This window comes from Ruditapes philippinarum, unplaced genomic scaffold (genome assembly GCF_026571515.1).
Source record: "Ruditapes philippinarum isolate M1 unplaced genomic scaffold, ASM2657151v2 ctg825_1_1_1_1, whole genome shotgun sequence".
NCBI lineage: Eukaryota > Metazoa > Mollusca > Bivalvia > Venerida > Veneridae > Ruditapes > Ruditapes philippinarum.
The window spans coordinates 98,938-115,247 of record NW_026861026.1 but is presented as its reverse complement, the minus strand read 5'-3'; the positions used below and the strand labels follow the sequence as shown (position 1 = coordinate 115,247).

At 30.8% G+C, this 16,310-nt stretch overlaps 1 protein-coding gene across 1 annotated transcript; it reads left to right on the top strand.

The window, feature by feature from the left end:
• Nucleotides 1-8,780: 8,780 nt before the first annotated feature.
• Nucleotides 8,781-12,051, top strand: LOC132714284 (inter-alpha-trypsin inhibitor heavy chain H3-like). Its single transcript, XM_060697114.1, has one exon. The coding sequence runs from the start codon at nt 9,258-9,260 to the stop codon at nt 11,184-11,186; it is 1,929 nt and encodes a 642-aa protein (XP_060553097.1). The 5' UTR covers nt 8,781-9,257; the 3' UTR covers nt 11,187-12,051.
• Nucleotides 12,052-16,310: the final 4,259 nt, after the last annotated feature.

Genomic DNA, 16,310 nt, shown 5'->3' with positions numbered 1-16,310 from the left:
ATCAAATGGTTTATCGAAATCTGATCCTTTTTATTGTGACCATGAAGCCAGAAGTTGAAGTTTTTTGTGTGACATTTTGTATGTTTTTAGTCCCCTACCGGTTTAACCGGAGGGGACTTTAGGTTTACCCTCCGTCCGTCTTTCCGTCTGTCTGTCTGTCTGTCTGTCCGTCTGTCTGTCAGTCCGTCAGTCCGTCCGTCCACAAAACTGGATCCCGCGATAACGCTAAAAGTACTGAAAATATTTTTATGAAACTTGATATATGGATAGATGGCAGTATGGAGATTATGCACGTCTTTTTCTTTTCTTCCTATGTTGAAAATTCGGGTTGCTATGGCAACAAATAGTCTGAAAATATGGCAAATTTAACACATAAACTGGATCCAGTGATAACTCAAAAAGTACTGAAAATATTTTTATGAAACATAAAATATGGGTAGATGGCAGTCTGCAGATTATGCACATCTTTTTCTTTTCTTCCTATGTTGAAAATTCTGGTTGCTATGGCAACAAATAGCCTGGATTTCAAGATTTCTGATTTAATTTTTTCAGCTTTTTCACTATAAGTACTTTATTTCTTAAGGTGTTTACTTCAAACTCTAAATATAAGTTTCTGGTCATCAACCACATCATATGTGACAAGGTTTACAATTCTAGCACAAAAATTATCAGTATTACCTCCCTTGAACTTAGAATTTTTATGAAAAAAAATGTTGTCTTTTTTAAATAACTTCTTTATTTCCTAATGTATCTACTTCAAACTTCATATATATATATATGTTTCTTATTATCACTCAACATTTTTGAGAAGGTTAAATACTCTAGCAAGACTATTTCCAGAATTATGTCCCCCTTGAACTTAGATTTTTTTCGAGAAATTGGTATTTTTTACTCCAACTTCTTCATTCCTTATAGGATTTACTTTAAAATCCCACATCGTAATAATATGACAAGGTTGTATAAACATAATTTCCTTACTAGGCATGGAAACTTAACACATTACTGTGATATAGACAAACTTAGAACTCAAAAGATTTAAGTTCATTCATGTCATTCATTCACTGGTTTCTTAAGGTGTTTACTTCAAACTTTAAATATAAGTTTCTGGTCATCAACCACATCATATGTGACAAGGTTTACAACTCTAGCACAAAAATTATCAGTATTACCTCCCTTGAACTTAGAATTTTTATGAAAAAAAATGTTGTCTTTTTTAAATAACTTGTTTATTTCCTAATGTATCTACTTCAAACTTCATATATATGTTTCTTATTATCACTCAACATTTTTGAGAAGGTTAAATACTCTAGCAAGACTATTTCCAGAATTCTCTCCCCCTTGAACTTAGATTTTTTTCGAGAAATTGGTATTTTTTACTCCAACTTCTTCATTCCTTATAGGATTTACTTTAAAATCCCACATCGTAATAATATGACAAGGTTATATAAACATAATTGCCTTACTAGGCAGGGAAACTTAACACATTACTGTGAAATAGACAAACTTAGAACTCAAAAGATTTAAGTTCATTCATGTCATTCATTCACTGGTAAAATTGAAATCAGAATGTTGCTGGGGTTCTAACCGGTAGGGGACTTATGGATTGCTTGCATTTACTTCAAACTTTAAATATAAGTTTCTGGTCATCAACCACATCATATGTGACAAGGTTTACAATTCTAGCACAAAAATTATCAGTATTACCTCCCTTGAACTTAGAATTTTTATGAAAAAAAATGTTGTCTTTTTTAAATAACTTCTTTATTTCCTAATGTATCTACTTCAAACTTCATATATATATATATGTTTCTTATTATCACTCAACATTTTTGAGAAGGTTAAATACTCTAGCAAGACTATTTCCAGAATTATGTCCCCCTTGAACTTAGATTTTTTTCGAGAAATTGGTATTTTTTACTCCAACTTCTTCATTCCTTATAGGATTTACTTTAAAATCCCACATCGTAATAATATGACAAGGTTATATAAACATAATTGCCTTACTAGGCAGGGAAACTTAACACATTACTGTGAAATAGACAAACTTAGAACTCAAAAGATTTAAGTTCATTCATGTCATTCATTCACTGGTAAAATTGAAATCAGAATGTTGCTGGGGTTCTAACCGGTAGGGGACTTATGGATTGCTTGCAATACTATGATAATTGCTTGTTTCTATTTGTCACTTGATAGCTTTGTGATAAAAGCTGATGTATTTATTTTTCGTGTGCGATTCTGTGATTCAAAGTAAGAAATAGGTACCTAGGGTAATTTCATGTCTTTATTTGGGTGAAATAATTGTTACACCCCATGCAAAGAAATAATATGAGTCCTGCTTTGACTTTGCTTTACCCATAGCAAAGATGTTAACATACTTTAATCTTTGAACCCTTATCATACTAGATATGTAAAATGAACTTGCCCAACTGTCAAAGTGGACAAAAACCATTCATAATTACTAGGGAATATTTCACAAATAGATACAGACTGAATAGTGAACAGTTCAGACTGAGATCAGACGGCATATGTATTCAGTTATTGCCAACAAGCTCATTGTTAAGTGACGCTACGGAATTATTTCATCCCTGGTGCCTGGCCAGACTCTGTTCTGTTAGCTAATCAGAATAAATAAATTGTTATAGATGTCTAGTAAATCATTCTTTTCCGCCACTTTATTTTTCACAATTTTTGGTATTCAAATCTTAACCATTTATAACCTGAATTTAGTACATATCGATAAGGAATGAGTGATTGTAAATAATCTAATACCCAAGATTTTTAAAGAATAACGCTCCGGAAATAACCAATTTGCTATGATATATTATCTGATGCTAGACTTTTTTGTCGGGAAAGCATTTTATTATGACTACCTTAAATGCCTTAAAGTAACATTGGATGAAGATCTTTTTTTTCATTTCAGGAAGTTCAGACAATTGAGATTTTACTGACATGTTTTTTTAGACTTTTTTATACATTTTCTTTAACATTTTTTTTTTGCTCATAAGATGTAGTTAATGATGTTTTTATTTACTTATTTATAAAATTGTTTACAAGTTTTTCTCTTGATATTATATATATTATCCATATTTACAGATATAAATTCTTGTAGAACCAGCCGTAAGATCTGTGTTAGTTTTTTTTTTAAACATTTTTAAAATTAGAATTAATTTAAATGATATGGAATGTAGAAAAAAGTGTTTTTACCTAATTGCCTGTGCATAAAATATCAACTATAATATGGCTGACTTTATTCCAGGCAATTTTCATGTACTTTTGTTGTGATTAATGCTTCCGAGGGATCACCTTGTTTCCAGATTTTTTTTTATTTCTTAATTTGTTATGATAGAAATATGGTGATGAAAGCATTAAAGACCCATTGAGCCAAAAAATGTTGTAACCTTTATTTTTCAAAGAATAATACACTTTTCAAAAAGTGTCTTATTGGCCATATAGCTGAGACATCTTTTGATTATTTTGTGTTTTAGTAATAAGTACAGTTTAAAAGTGATTTAGTATGAAAATTTGAAAAAAGCTTTTACATTTTGTTACCTTTATATAAACATACATAATCTTTATTTGAGTCTCATCCATACATAATAATATAAAACAATTCAATTATATAATTTTACAAAATAAAAGTTGTATGTGTACGGCCATACTATTCTGAATTACAATAGGCTGTAATAGTAACATAATGGAAGTGAGGCAACTCTACAACAATTTCCAACATAGCTTACTGAGTTACCTCTCCTCTAATGCCATATTCTTATGCATATTACAACTAAAATTAGGAACTATTGTTTATCTTGTTCTAAAAGACTAAAAGAATTTCTGGTACAATTGCTTTATAAATGTTCTTTTACTTAAAACCAAGAAAAAATTAGAGCAACAGATTCTTAACCTATAAAATCTTTATAAAACCTTTATGACAAATAATTTCATATTCATTGTTACTTTCTTGATAAGCATCTATGATATGTGTTAATCACAACACGGATTTATATAACAAATAATATAAATCCGTGATCGCAACAATGTTTATAACCTTATTTTCAAGTTTTTTTCTATATATATATTCTTTTCATACAGCATCTTACCATACAGTTCATCTTTAAATAAAGTCTTCATTATTACAACATTATAAAATAAGTGTTTTGCCTTTTTGTATAGAATTTAAATTTCTATTTATTTTAGATGCTTTATGTGCCTTTAAGTGTGTTTCTTTTTTGTGGTAATATTTTGCTGCATATACAAATATGTAATAATAATTATGTAAATTTTAATTTTATTTTATATATTTAATGTTTTAAAACTATATTGGATATATATATATGTATATTCCTTTGTGGTATATAATGTTTAATCAAGAGGGGATATTGTTGATTAATGATCAACATTATTTTTTGTCCAATCACATTGTAGTATTTTTTCAAATTTCTGCTAAGTCTTACTTTGGTTAATGTGTACTAACTAAATAACTGTCTAACCAGTCTAACAAATTTCAATAATGCATTATATTTGGGAGGAGTTAGAGTTGTGGTTTGCACTCTGAATTGTAAAATATCTAAGGTTAGCAAAACAATGCCAACGTAAAAAAATTAAGTGAGGTCATGTGTTTCTAAATGTGAGGATACAATCAATTAATTTATTACATAGATAATTCATGTGGGGCACCCTGAGACAAATGATTACATTGTTACTTTTTATATCCTTTTAACTCTAAGAAAAATGTCAGTTATAAACTGCTGACTGTTTTAAACTTTATATTTTCTAGACCTTATTTTATTTCAGTCGATAGGAATGAACTGCATTAACAATACTTGATATTAAGAATACAATGATTACATTTTTGGCTGGAAAACTCATTGTACCACCTGTAAACCTAAATTGACACACAGAAAAAAAAGTCAACTGTTTTTCAAATGAGCAAATCAATAGGGATTTTAAAATTTAGTGAATAACTTGAAGCTAATAATGAATTTGTATCAATTAATAATCTCTAATGTATTTTTCTTAATTTTCCATTTATTTTAAAAGGATGTACACATTTCATTAACTCCATTGTTTTACCTAATTGCATTGTTTTCATTCCAGATATTTTATAGGAACATGATAGTCTTATTGTAGATAAATGTATAAATTCTGTGACATTTCAGTAAAAAAATGTTCCTAATTATATGTTGAAAGGGCCATTTATTTAGCTTATCTAAATGTGACATGTTAGAAACTTGACAAGGTGTAGACATCTTGTTGAGCGAAAGGGCGAAGGCGGAGCTATAGGTGATTTAGAGAAATGCCTTGTTTTTGGTTGAAAAAAATAATGTTGATCATTAAATAGGTTAATGTTTACTAATACACATTAACAAAAATAATTGGTCGCCTGCACTAACCTATACATAAATGTTGGTTCAATACTGAATTTATTGAACAAGTTGAATAAAATTGTGTTTGTCAAGAATAATATTATCTTATTCAACAAGTTCAATTGATAGATTCATACTATGACCTTTCAGTTGAATAACAATAGATTTAACCACATACATTGACATGTGCTCTTTTGTTATCAAATATGTTGTGGTGAAATTCCTATTGTTTCTTCTAAACTTATAATTAGAATGAGACAAGTCAGGGATCTATGCATAGATTCAGTGATGAATCTACGTGAATATATTGATATATGCTTATCACATAGCCAAAATACAGAATGTAATAAGTATGTAATTAAGAATAATTTTTAGCTTGAACTTGTTAAAAATAGTTACCGTATTGTTTAAATTTTGTCGGTGTTGCCGTTGCAAACTTTAACCTTTTTCTTAACTTTTTAAGTTCCTGGTGTATTGTTTTCATACTTATCTACAACAATCCTTGGGACAAGACGCTCAAGTAGACCAGACTTACCCTAACCTTCATTCATAAATGACCTTGACATTCACGGTCAAATGTCTAAATTTTGATTGTTTTTTGCTATGAGTGGCCATAAATTTGTTATTGTTGAATGGATTGTCTTCAAAATTGAACATGAACCTTCAAATTTTGACCTTTGCTCATAGATGGCTTTGACCTTGAATGGCAAATTATTGGTATTTTGGGTATAACTTATTTATTAATGAATGAATTGACTTAATATTTTGATAGAAAATTCTTTAGGATAAAACCTTTATGTATATCAAGCTCAAATTGACCCTTTTATGCCTTGACCTTGAAGGTTAAATTATTGAATTTTCACCAATTTTTGCTATAATTGACTGTAACTTGGTAATTAATAAATTGATTATCTTCATACTTTGACAAAACAACATTTTGGACAAGACCTTTTAAACGGTTGAACTGACTTTAACCTTGACCTTTAAATGACCTTAACTGTCAAGGTCTTAGTATTGAATTTGGTTAAATTGTCATAATTTTGTTATTTATGTACAGATTAGATTCAAACTTTGATAAAAGAAGACTGGCTACTAAACGAACATATTGAACAATTTAGATGTGACCTGACACTAAAAAGACATTGACATTCAATGTCAAATTAATGAAATTTTCTTGTTTTTTTTCTGTAACTGGCTATAACTTTGTTATTTATAAATGGATTAAATTCAAATTAAGATACACTATCTTTTAGGTCAGGACCTTCGTGTATATCAAATTCAAATTGACTTTGATTCATGTATGACCTTGACTTTGAAGGTCAAATTTTGAATTTTCACTGATTATCACTATAATTGGCTGTTACTTGGTAATTAATCACTGGATTATTTTCATACTTGGACAAAACAACCTTTTTGACAAGACATTTCCAAAAATTGAACTGATCTTGACCGTGAGCTTAAAAATACCTTGACCGTCAAGGTCAAAGTATTGAATTTCAGTTAAGGAGTCATAATTTTGTTATTTATGTACTGATTTGATTCATATGTAGACAAAAAACAAGACGTGTGACCAAACAGACATGTTGAATGATTTAGATGTGATCTTGACCTTTAAATGACATTGACCTTCAAATGATTGAATTTATTATTCATTATATTTTCTTAACTTTGTCATTTATTTAAGGAAAGGATTCATACTTGGACAGAGCAACAAGTGTGACTAGAAAAAGGAATTTATTTTTTCTTTAATTTTCTTTTTAAAGATTTGTTAAAACTGTTTATTTGTTTGGCTTTTAGAAAAAGTAAGAAAGGCGAGCATTGTCCCCGCCTTGCGGTTGCTCTTGTTTTATACTTGTTATTGCTTTTGATAATAATAGAATTTCTTATAATGTAATCAATGCGCTGTTGTTTTTTATTGACTTTATAGTCTACCCTTTAAGTGTCTTCATTGCGGCAGAGTTGTTTTGTTAGATTTGTTTTTGTCCCGCTGACAGTTTTATATGCGTTAGATTGCCAGCAAATCTCGCAGATATTTCTTTTCTTTCGAGCATGCACAAAACCTTCCAACTTATTATAGAGACTTTCAAATCGGCAAAGATAAGCAACTAGGTCTCAACTTCTGTTTTCTCTCCTCCATCCTCTCACCTGAAAACTCACCAAATATAAAACGAAAAAAATCTAATCATATCACCTAAATTTTGATAAATTAATTTTGATAACAAAATTTATAAAAAAAATTCACCATTAGAATTTTAAATGTGCAATAATTTCTAGTTTCTACTTAGAAATCCATAAAGCACGAAACGGGCATTAATTAAATTACTCATGCTGTTAACACATGTCGGAAGATAAAATGGGACATTTTTTAGCGTCAAAAAAATGAAGTACACTAACATTTACTTTGTTTTCAAAATTACGGAAAAGAATTATTGAGAATTACGGAAAAGCACAGGATGTGCCTAATGGATTAGAGGCCAAGTTAGGAAAAGGATTGCGTACCTAAAATATAAGAAACCGTGTTCTGAAATCTTTATCAATGCATTGCAGATAGATATATCGGTTTGTTTATCATGAAAATAATAGCGATAAAATAATGAAAAATAATTATGATGAAATAATGACATATAAGATGATAATATAAGATAGGGTTTTAAGTCACTCCGACGCTCTATAAAGTGCATATGTTTACATTCCGTGCATTATTTTAGGCACAAAACGGGCGACTGTATAGCTTCTTTACATACATGAAAGAATCCAAAGTATCTTACCGGATTAAAACCCACAGCGGTGAGGGGCAAGTGGTTTGAGATAATAATAACATAGAATATAACAAAAACAAACAACTGCAAAAGTTAAATCAAGAATGATGATGTATACTAGTATCTCCTCCCATACATATATTTTTGATATATATGCATAGGTATGTTTAGCTATTCTATCATAACCGTATCTCGGATGATTAACATGATTCAGATTTAAGTTAAGGGGAATAAAATGGTTTTCTCAAAATGAGGCAATGGGAATAGAAACTAAATCCACAAATCGCATGTAGATTATTATAAAGTTTGCAACTATATCCGAGAGTTTTAATGTAATAAGTTTACGTCTTAACTTTTTTTGTCTCAATAAAATGAAAACACTGGAAATAAAATGAATGGCTGCCATAAGTTAAAACAGAATTATATTGTTATTGTGTCTGCAGCTGAATGCAAAAACGGTGCATGTGTTGAAGTATTTGTCTTATTTTATTGTTCCAAGTTATAATAATAAAAAACAAGAAATTACATATTAGTTGTGTATCACGCTGCTTCTCAAAATGAATCAGATGCAAATTTTAAGTAGTTCTATTCAAGGACAACCCATTCTGCTCTTGTTTTTTTGTTTTTGTTTTAATGCTCCATGAGTAATAATAGCGATTATTCGTAGATAATTATGCCAAGTGTGTGAGAGTGTTCGGAAGTTATTTATACTGACAGCGAGAGCGGGATCTCTCAAATTTCACTTGGCACTCAAGATGCTGGTAGTTTTATGCTGAAATTAAATATTTCAGATTTTACCTGAGTTTATAAAACATTTCTGAGGAGAAGTTTGGAATATTGTATGCAGTATGCAGTCATGAAGCGCGAACATAAACATATTTTGGAAACGTATCGATGCTTATGTGATATGTTATGCTAAGTTACGGATTTACTTTTCATTGCAATAAATACATAGAAATGCTACGAAATGCTAGAAAATTGGGACAGTGTAAATAGGAAAATAACTATGCAATAATGATTAGAAATACTTTGTTTAACGTTGTATTCCTGTGTCAACGTTGTGTAATTGTAACGACGTTATCAGCGGCGAACACATTTGCTAGATGTGTTGTTTGAATGTTGGCATACATTCACAATGTGTTCATTAACTATAGAGCGTCTACCTTGGTTTTTACTCTGCTTAAACTGTGCGCTAGTGGCTAACATATTACCGGAAGTGACGATACGCGAATATGTGATCACATCTAAAGTTGTCTTCCGGTATGCAAATGTGGTGGTCAAAAGCCATGTTGTCAATTCGAGATCATATGATCAGGAAGTGATATTTGAGGTCAAACTTCCAAAAGAAGCATTCATAACAAGTTTTCTATATGAAACAAACAATAAAATCTCAAAAGCTGTGATAAAAGAGAAAGCAGTAGCCGAAATATATTACAGACGAAAAAAAAGTAACGCGCGAACCGGCCAAATCACGTATTATGACATCATAGATGACGTGGATATCGATGTTTTCAAAGTATCAGTTAACGTTGCTGCTAATTCTGAAATCAAATTTCGGTTGGAATATGAAGAACTTTTGCACAAACACGCAGGGAAACATGTACAGCGGCTATTTGTCGATTCAGGACAGTTGATAGAGAAGTTAGAGTTGAGATGCGAATTAAAAGACAAACAGAAGTTTAAAATGCTGACCTACAAAACGCCATTTTACACAGAAAGAGTGCATGTTGTTTATAACAAGGGTAATTTGGACAAAGACGGCTTTTATTACAATGAAATAGAATGGAAACCTAGCACGAGAGAACAAGAAAATGCCAATAGAAAGTTGGGTTTACCATTTGAAATTGAATATGAATTAGAAGACAATAAAAATGGCGGTATTTTAATCGAAAACGAGCTCGGTCAGTTTGTACATATGTTTTCAGCGCCTTGTGAGGAAAGAAAAATTATGATGAAACAAATTGTTTTTGTAATTGATATAAGTGGTTCAATGGATGGTAACCCAATAGAACAGGTTAAAGAAGCAATGGATACTATCCTTTCGCGCCTGCGCAGTCACGATTTCTTTAATATCATCTTATTTGACGATGATGCAATCATGTGGAAATCCACATTCCAACAGGCAACCTCGCTCAACGTTTTCGCGGCGAAGGTATTTATACAGAGGAGTGTAAAAGCAGACGGCAGGACGAATATAAACGAGGCTTTGCAACTGGCAGTTGACATGTTTGATAAAGAGTTACCGTCACGTGTCAGCGGAAATCTTGGAAAAATAATAGTTTTTTTGACAGACGGGTCTCCGACTTACGGAGAAATGGATACAAAAGCTATTCGAAGAAATGTGCGGGCGAGGAATTTCTTACATGGTAATATATGTTGTAAATCCAGCATTAACACGATTGCGTTTGGAAGGTATGCTGACATGGACTTTTTACGAATAATTGCATACGAGCATGGAGGCCTGTTAACCGTTGTCAAAGAAACGGAAAGCAACGTAGCAGGCGAACTTGTCAAAATATATAAAGACATTGAAAATCCGTTTTACAAAAATTTAGAGTTTACATACAGCGTTAGTAATATTTTAATACCCGAGGAAAACGTTTCTCAAATAAAATTCTTACAATATGACTGTGGCAGTGAACTAATTGTGAGCGGATGGACACATCCACATGTTTCCGTTTACCCCAAAGTGAAAGCCGAAAGCATACAGAACGATATAGAATTTGACTCAGTTCCGATTGTTACAGTCTCGCAAGAGAATTCTAGAATATTATCACGCCTTGTTGCGTACAAAAGGATAAAGCGGTTATTGAAAGAAGCAGAAAGTACTTTTTATCCGAACACTAGTAAAGTTTTAAACAAAATGGCACTGGGTTTATCTTTGGAGAATGACTTTGTGACTAATTTGACAACGCTTTTCTTTAAAGATTATTCGACAGTTTCAGGAGATGTAAACGTTGGGTATTCTAGGGATTGTTCGTTTAGAGCGACAATGTCAAATATTTGTGCATTTATTGGTTTGAGTTTGCAATTATTTAGCTTAAGATACGTTACACTAGTCTAAGTTGTGTGTATGTGTTAATTGCGTGTATCACATGACCTTTTGTGATTTGAATGGAGCAAATAACGGTCAATGAACCATTTTCTTTCATAACTTATATTTTTTTCATTAAATGGAGTGAAATAAAGAGCCCACTCATTCTAGTTAGAAGAAACCACTACTGCAGTACATACTATATACTTCTTTGTGTGTCTGAGCAAACAGATGTACATACAGTTTCATTTTACGAAAAACGAACATAAAACATTACGTATATGTATGAATCAGCGGACTTCTACACATAAGCCCATACTTATACTGTTATAAAATAGAGTCTACTATACCTCGATGGCATTCTACATGTATTCCCATCGGAGCCAACGCAGGTCACACTGGTATAGACACCGCGATTTATATACTTAGTTGTAAACTGTTAAATTTACCTTTAACTTGTATTGTTACTGAGTTTTGTTACGTAAACAAGAACTGTATCTGGGTGTACTTGGAAAAAATCAGGCCTATTTCCGACATCAGAAGCAGAGGAGGTTACTCCACTCTGATATAATTATGTCTTACTAATCTCTCCAGTTGTAAAATAACATTTGTTTATTAACAAAATCTCACATTATCACCGCAGATTTATAAATTAAAGTAACTATAAAACGCAAAAGTGACTGGATAAAATCACTACATCAATATGATGCTTTGGATGTAAATCGTTTGTCTTAAAAGTGGATTGGTCTGCAATGGACACATTGAAGTATTTTAAATATTGATAAAAACAATAGAAATGTATCATTTGGATATACTCTTGAAATATTTAAGAAAAATAAAATACCAGTAGAGTTTAAAACATATATGAATAATAATATAAATAATATTTTTGTTCTAGAACTATGGTGGCATATTTCTGCCACCAGATAACCTGATAATTAACTAGTTAATTAAGAGGTTAACTAGTTACGTAACTAGTTAACCTCTTAATTAACTAGTTAATTATCAGGTTAACTAGTTACGTAACTAGTTAATTTTTTCAATAAAGAAAAGATCATAACGGGAAAAAATGCATGTTAGTGCCTGCAAACTGCCATCCCTTATTGTCAGCTTAATATTAAGAGGTTAACTAGTTACGTAACTAGTTAACCTGATAATTAACTAGTTCATTAATAGGTTAACTAGTTAAATAAATACTTAACTAGTTAACCTCTTAATTAACTAGTTAATTATCAGGTTAACTAGTTACGAAAATACCTAACTAGTTAACCTAATACTTAACTAGTTAATTATCAGGTTAACTAGTTACGTAACTAGTTAACCTGATAAATAACTAGTTAGTTAAGAGGTTAACTAGTTACGTAAAAACGTAACTAGTTAACCTCTTAATTAACTAGTTATTTATCAGGTTAACTAGTTAGGTATTTGCGTAACTAGTTAACCTCTTAACTAACTAGTTATTTATCAGGTTAACTAGTTACGTTTTTAAGTAACTAGTTAACCTCTTAATTAACTAGTTAATTATCAGGTTAACTAGTTACGAAAATACCTAACTAGTTAACCTAATACTTAACTAGTTAATTATCAGGTTAACTAGTTACGTAACTAGTTAACCTGATAAATAACTAGTTAGTTAAGAGGTTAACTAGTTACGTAAAAACGTAACTAGTTAACCTCTTAATTAACTAGTTATTTATCAGGTTAACTAGTTAGGTATTTGCGTAACTAGTTAACCTCTTAACTAACTAGTTATCTATCAGGTTAACTAGTTACGTTTTTATGTAACTAGTTAACCTCTTAATTAACTAGTTATTTATCAGGTTAACTAGTTAGGTATTTGCGTAACTAGTTAACCTGATAATTAACTAGTTAATTAAGAGGTTAACTAGTTACGTAACTAGTTAACCTCTTAATTTTAAGATGATGATATAATAAAAGGATGGCAGTTGCAGGCACTAACATGCATTTATTTCCCGTTATGATCTTTTCTTTATTGAAAAAATTAACTAGTTACGTAACTAGTTAACCTCTTAATTAACTAGTTAATTATCAGGTTAACTAGTTACGTAACTAGTTAACCTCTTAATTAACTAGTTTGTTATCAGGTTATCTGGTGGCAGAAATATGCCACCATATAGAACATTTTAATATCTGCTATAAATTAATAATTTTTATAGTATTATATATTCAACACTTACCAACAACATCCATGTATATTTTTTTTCGTGCATGGTTTTCACGTATGATACTAAATACTATTAAATTTAGCATTATTATTAAAGGTATTACAGACCTTGACAAATTTAAATTAATTGTTTCCGCATGTACGCTCCAGGGCCAAATATGGCAATACAATTAATACGGATGAACGTGCAGTAATGTTGGATGATACAAAGGCTGGTGGGCGTCGTCATCCATCAAAACAATAGCCCTCGTGATCATAGAAATGAATATTCAATTATTTAGAATAATGCGATTTATTGTTGTTTTTTTTTCGTCTTTTCTTTCTTTTTTTCTTTTTTAAATTGGTAAATTTTGCGATCTTATCATATAAGATTGTTATTAATTATTCATTTATTAACTCTTACCATTCTAAATATGATAAATGAACGTGTCTATCTTTTTATCTAGACGAAAGCATTTATTATTTTTAATATACATGTACAGTAAGAACTGACCGGATGTACCGGCTGATCATTGCTCGCACTGGTCGAATGTACATAATGGGTAAAATCTGTTGCCACCAGCGGGGTAAGGGTAAAATAAATAAAGTACAGCCTGACACTGTACTTTAAATCACGTGTTCATCAAAATGCAAAAGAACACTTGTAAGAATGGTAAGTATAAGTAAGTAAAGTCTTTATTTACTGAGGTTCCCAATCTTCCATATGGAAGATTCAAAACATAAATATACATAAAATATACATAATTTACACCATGGTTATACAGCGAAATTTTCAAATAACATACATGAAAACACAAAGTGCATAATATATACAGTTGTACATGAAAACAACAACAACAAAAACAATGTACATTCAAACAAAATACATATTCAAAACACAATGCATGTTACAATGTAACACTAAATCTATGCAAGATCAGGGTACTTATGTGAAATTCCAACTGATATAGATAGGAAGCTTGGAATTTTCCAATAGTTTCAGGTTTACGAATAGAATGAGGGATACTTTTAAATACTATATAAATTAAGGCCTGAATATGTCAGAGATTTTCTAAAAATTTCTTTTTTAGGTTGTGGCACAAATAAATCTGATTTTTTTGCTGACCTAAGGTTATGCTCATGTCTTTGATGAATAAATTGAGATTTGTTTTTCATGTACTGTGGAAATGAGGCATTGTTTAAAGATTTATATATAATGACAGCATTTTTGTATCTTTGTACAAAAATTATTATGTGTAAGGATTATGTGTTCGAGTTTGTTTCTCTGTCAATGCAAATCACACTTACCAATTATAAATTCCATTTCAGGCTTATATAAATAAAATAAAATACCAGGAACTGTTTTCAGTATTTATTGCAGTTACTCCCTCGCCCCATTTCATACAATAGTTAGTATTCTTTTGTTAAAATGAAAAAAAAATCTCCTTTCAGTTAAGCTATCCATGTTAGTCCAACCGAAGCCGATTGTGAACTGGTCAGAGCTCCTAGTGATTTGCAATATTTTTAACTTATATGGCTCGACGTTACATTATCAGTATTCAACAACTTTATAAACAATTTGATCTCTTCATAGTCTAGAATAGTTTATTTTAAAAATATCGGATGCAAAGATGAATTTAAGAAAATATATTAACTTAAATATTTCTGTTCTCATGTCTTACAAATTTGGAAGACTCTGAATGATTCAATCGATTCTGACATAAGAACCTTCACATACAAACCCTGAAATTAATGTGCTGACATGACATGCGTCACTTGGTAATGGATATACCTTTAATGTAAAATAACCGACAAAGGTGTTCGCAAGCACAGAACTCTTAAATTAAAGGTCATGAATTCGAATTCTTTGGGCAATTTACTTTTTCTATTCTCATACTTAAAGGTCTTTTTAATAAACTTGATTTCAAGTTATGTCACCCGGAAAACAGTGATTTTTGCCTGACTTAAAGCGCTATCAACGTAAATATTGATTTCATATCTGTAATTCAATAATCAAAAAGCACATTTCTCCTCTGTCCAAAGTATCATGGACTTTTCGATTATTTTAACACAGGTTTTCTTGTATCAGGTAACAGGAAGAAACGTTTTCCGCTAGAGCTATATTTGCATGGCACTTATTATAAACGGCTTGATGATTTCAAGTTTTTCAATTATCATTTTCTTTAATCTTATCTCAACAGTGTGACATTTTGTCTCTAAAGACAGATTCAGTGCAACTTAGTTTTGCGACTTGAAATTATTTCTTTCAAATGATCTCCACTTATGCTGTGCCAACCATTCTAATGTCATAACATACTTTAATGTTCTGCACATGAATATTTCAACAGTTCTGTTACGTCTTTAACGTGGAATAAATAAAGATAATGCATTCCAAAGCAGAACTTGATCCATTTGAACTAAAACAAACTTTTCCAGAATGTCCCTGTATATTGTGTATACGTTTACGTGGCCTTCCATGTATATGTCTACTTCCTGTACCATGTATATGTCTACTTCCTGTACCATGTATATGTCTACTTCCTGTAGGTAGATAAAGAAAGTCATAAAGATAACATATTCATGAACAAAAAAAAAACAACAAAAACAACATCAAGATGAACTGCCTTTAAGAACAAAACCCATGAACTGCCTTTAAAGCATGACATTTTTTTGTACACCATGGTGAATCAATGTCATTTGTTTACTAACGAAAGCAGATCGTGACTGGTTAATAATTGTTTGAAAAGTCTTCAAAAAAAAGTGAGAAAGGTCGTTATGAAAAGAAAACTGTCATCAGGTTGTATGAGAGAGAACTTCACAAATAAAGTCATACTGCAGGGTGCATATAAGTCATGATAAGTCTTTAGTTTATACTAATTTTTTACTTCGATTGTGTTGGAAGCTATAAGCTTATTGAACAATATAACAGTTTAAGACAAACCAGTACTATGCAATGATTGTAAAGTTTCTTGCTCACGGAAACAACGGCT